Here is a 2,753-nt window from a genome sequence, read left to right as displayed (position 1 = left end):
AATATTGAAATCTTACTTAGCTTGCAACTAAGAAAACATAAACCCACGAATTGCGCTACATAAGATCCACCACTGATTCTGTCCTACTGATCAGACTGTCATAAAAAGTTTTAAGTAATTTGTCCCTCAAGTCATAACTTTTATTTATTTATTTTGAATACATACGATATTATCTATACTAAGGATTGGTAGAGTGAGTTAAGTCTTACAATGAACTATCTACATAATTTGGTTCGAATTCGTCTTTAGCAAATAATAAGATGTATTTTGAAATCAGAGTGTAGTAAAACATGTGTTGGCCTTAATTTATTATGAAGGTCTTAGCGGGAAGAGAAAATAAGACTACAAAGGTTTTAGAATGCATTACGAACATTGTTGGAACTAATTTTCGCACCACTGTGAATGAAGTAGCTATGCGAAAATGCCACCTACAAGCAAGAACAAACAACCATGAGTAACCTAGGGTAATGGTGTTGTAATGGCCAAACGCTCTCTGACAATCAAGTCAGTATAAATCTTAGAACTTAAGAAAGGGAAAGAGAGCAAAGTATGCGTATGAAAATATTTTCATTGACGAGTCCTAGGTAAGGTATGTATACTAGTCGGGAAAAAGTCATTTTAAGATGAATTCGTATTAAACTGAGAGGGTTCTAGAGGATATCTAGCATAAAATATTGTTTCCTTTTAAGATTATGATACTACGGCATACGTCATTCATAGATTATAAGAATCTTCAAGAATATAAGAAACCAATATAATCCCCAATCATATTAGGTTTCCGTCTCTTAGAGAAGCAAATATGGTCAATATCAAAGTGGCCTACGAACCTCGCCTAACATTCCAAAGCCCAACAGGGTATGGTGACATTGTTGGTCAATCTCAGTAAGGTCTGCGATCCTCGCCTATATTGCTAATTACATTTAAGAAGCCAATCCAATCAAAAATCCAAGAAAAAACTAAAATCCACAAAAAAAGAAAAGAAACAAAGAAAAAACGAAGAACAATTACATGGAAATTTCATTGAAACACAACTTCTATATACATTCTTCATTTTATTATCAAAGGGGAAGGGCACAAGATTAGCCCTTAACAAACAACTTGTGAATAGTGGAATCTCTCTCTCTCCTCTTCAAAACATGTACAAAAAAGAGATGAACAAGCAAGTTTATGATCTTCAATGATGGCTTTGAAGAAACTGCTTGCAACCATATATTTCTCTGTTATGCACACTCCGCAGCACCGTCTTTTGCTCTTTCGATCTTTACCCGAATCGACGAAAACTATGAAATTCACAAGTATGAGTTTGTATTTACACTAGCGACATTGCATATATGCAGACTCATTCATCTTCCTCCATGAACAGCCCTTTTCGAGTCCCCTGATCCTCCTCCGCTTCGTCGTCCCATGAGGCAAACAAGTTCACAGACAACTCAGCAAGCTTCTTCTGGTTAGGCAACTTCCTGTGCATCTGCCTCCACTGTTTTGGAGCATTCGGGGCTTCAATCTCGTCCAGAGAGCTATTCGAATCTGATAAATCAATGGCGGTTCGGAAAGCAGGGGTTTTCGAAGGTGTGCTGTAAGCAAAATGCCACTGCTTCGCAACCAGAGTCTGCAATTAAACAATATGAAACCCATCAAAATCAATGCCAATTGATAAAAACAAATTAAAAATTAATTATTGAAGTTAATTGAACAAATTAAACTTACCGCTTCTCTAATCGCCTTCGATACACGGAAAAGCCGCTTCAAATCATCGTGATCGACTCCACACACAACCTTAATCTGCAATGCACAGAAATAGAAATGTGATTAGATACGAATTAAATCGAAATCAATTTTATATTTGATTTTTCATCCGAAAAAAAAAAATTGAGAATTTTGGGGCTAACCAGAATCTCCTGAGGCAGAGCTTCTATGGCGGAGGAGGCGGCAGTTTCCGATTCCCAAATCATGTTCCCACTCCGCTGCTTCTTCAATGGAGTCTTGGGATACAAATCAGCCGGCGAAGCCTCCCCGCCATTGTTAGAAATCCCAATCCTCTTCCTCCCCAAAGCTCGCGTGTACTTCACAAACCCTAACTCCACTATCCCCTCCGCCTCCGCCGCAACAGTGCCACCGCCACGCTTCGTTTTCAAGCAACTCTTGCACTTCCTTCCCAACGCCATCTTCTCCAATCAATAAACAATCTCAAAATCGCTAAACCCAAAAACAAAAATCGAATCAGATTACAAGCAACAGTGAAAAAACACAATCTACCGAACCCAGATTCTGAAAACAGTTTCTGAAAATTTCTAAAATCTAGAGAACCGAGAATCCAAAAGCAAAGAGAGTAAGAAACCTTGTGTTAGATTAAACCCTAGATTCCTGCCTTGTTCAGAGTATCTCTCTTTCTCTCACTAAACTTTCTCTCTCCTCTGTGTGTTTTTGGCTGTAGAAATGGAAGAAGAGAAACAGTTTATATACGGAGCGAAAAGATTAGATTTTTATATTATTTATTTAATTATTTTTTGAAAAAAGCGAAAAATGGTGAAAAGTTAAATAAAGGAGGGTTAGCAAACTAGCCGTTGGAGTGAAAACGTGCCGGAGGGAGATGGCCGGTAGGAAGCTGCACGTGTGCTGCTGTGGGCGATGACGTGGCGATATGGACGGTCCGAGTCGGCGGCTATGTCGTCAGCTTTCCTGGCACGTTGCGTTACGTGTTAGAGAGTCCCGGCGACGTTGGCTTCGGGTTAGACTACAGTGACGGTCATCTA

At 39.1% G+C, this 2,753-nt stretch overlaps 1 protein-coding gene across 1 annotated transcript; it reads right to left on the bottom strand.

Moving 5' to 3' along the window:
- Positions 1-996: 996 nt before the first annotated feature.
- FBS2 (F-box family protein) lies at positions 997-2,477 on the bottom strand. Its single transcript, XM_068469205.2, has 4 exons — positions 2,339-2,477; positions 1,890-2,196; positions 1,708-1,782; positions 997-1,609 (listed from the first exon to the last, which is right to left on the bottom strand). The coding sequence occupies exons 2-4, from the start codon at positions 2,163-2,165 to the stop codon at positions 1,340-1,342; spliced, it is 621 nt and encodes a 206-aa protein (XP_068325306.2). The 5' UTR covers positions 2,166-2,196; positions 2,339-2,477; the 3' UTR covers positions 997-1,339.
- Between the last annotated feature and the right edge of the window lie 276 nt (positions 2,478-2,753).

The sequence above is a fragment of the Pyrus communis genome, chromosome 10 (assembly GCF_041283825.1).
Source record: "Pyrus communis isolate YQ-2024b chromosome 10, ASM4128382v1, whole genome shotgun sequence".
Taxonomy (NCBI): Eukaryota; Viridiplantae; Streptophyta; class Magnoliopsida; order Rosales; family Rosaceae; genus Pyrus; species Pyrus communis.
The sequence above is the reverse complement of the archived record's forward strand: the minus strand, read 5'-3'. Positions and strand labels throughout refer to the sequence as shown.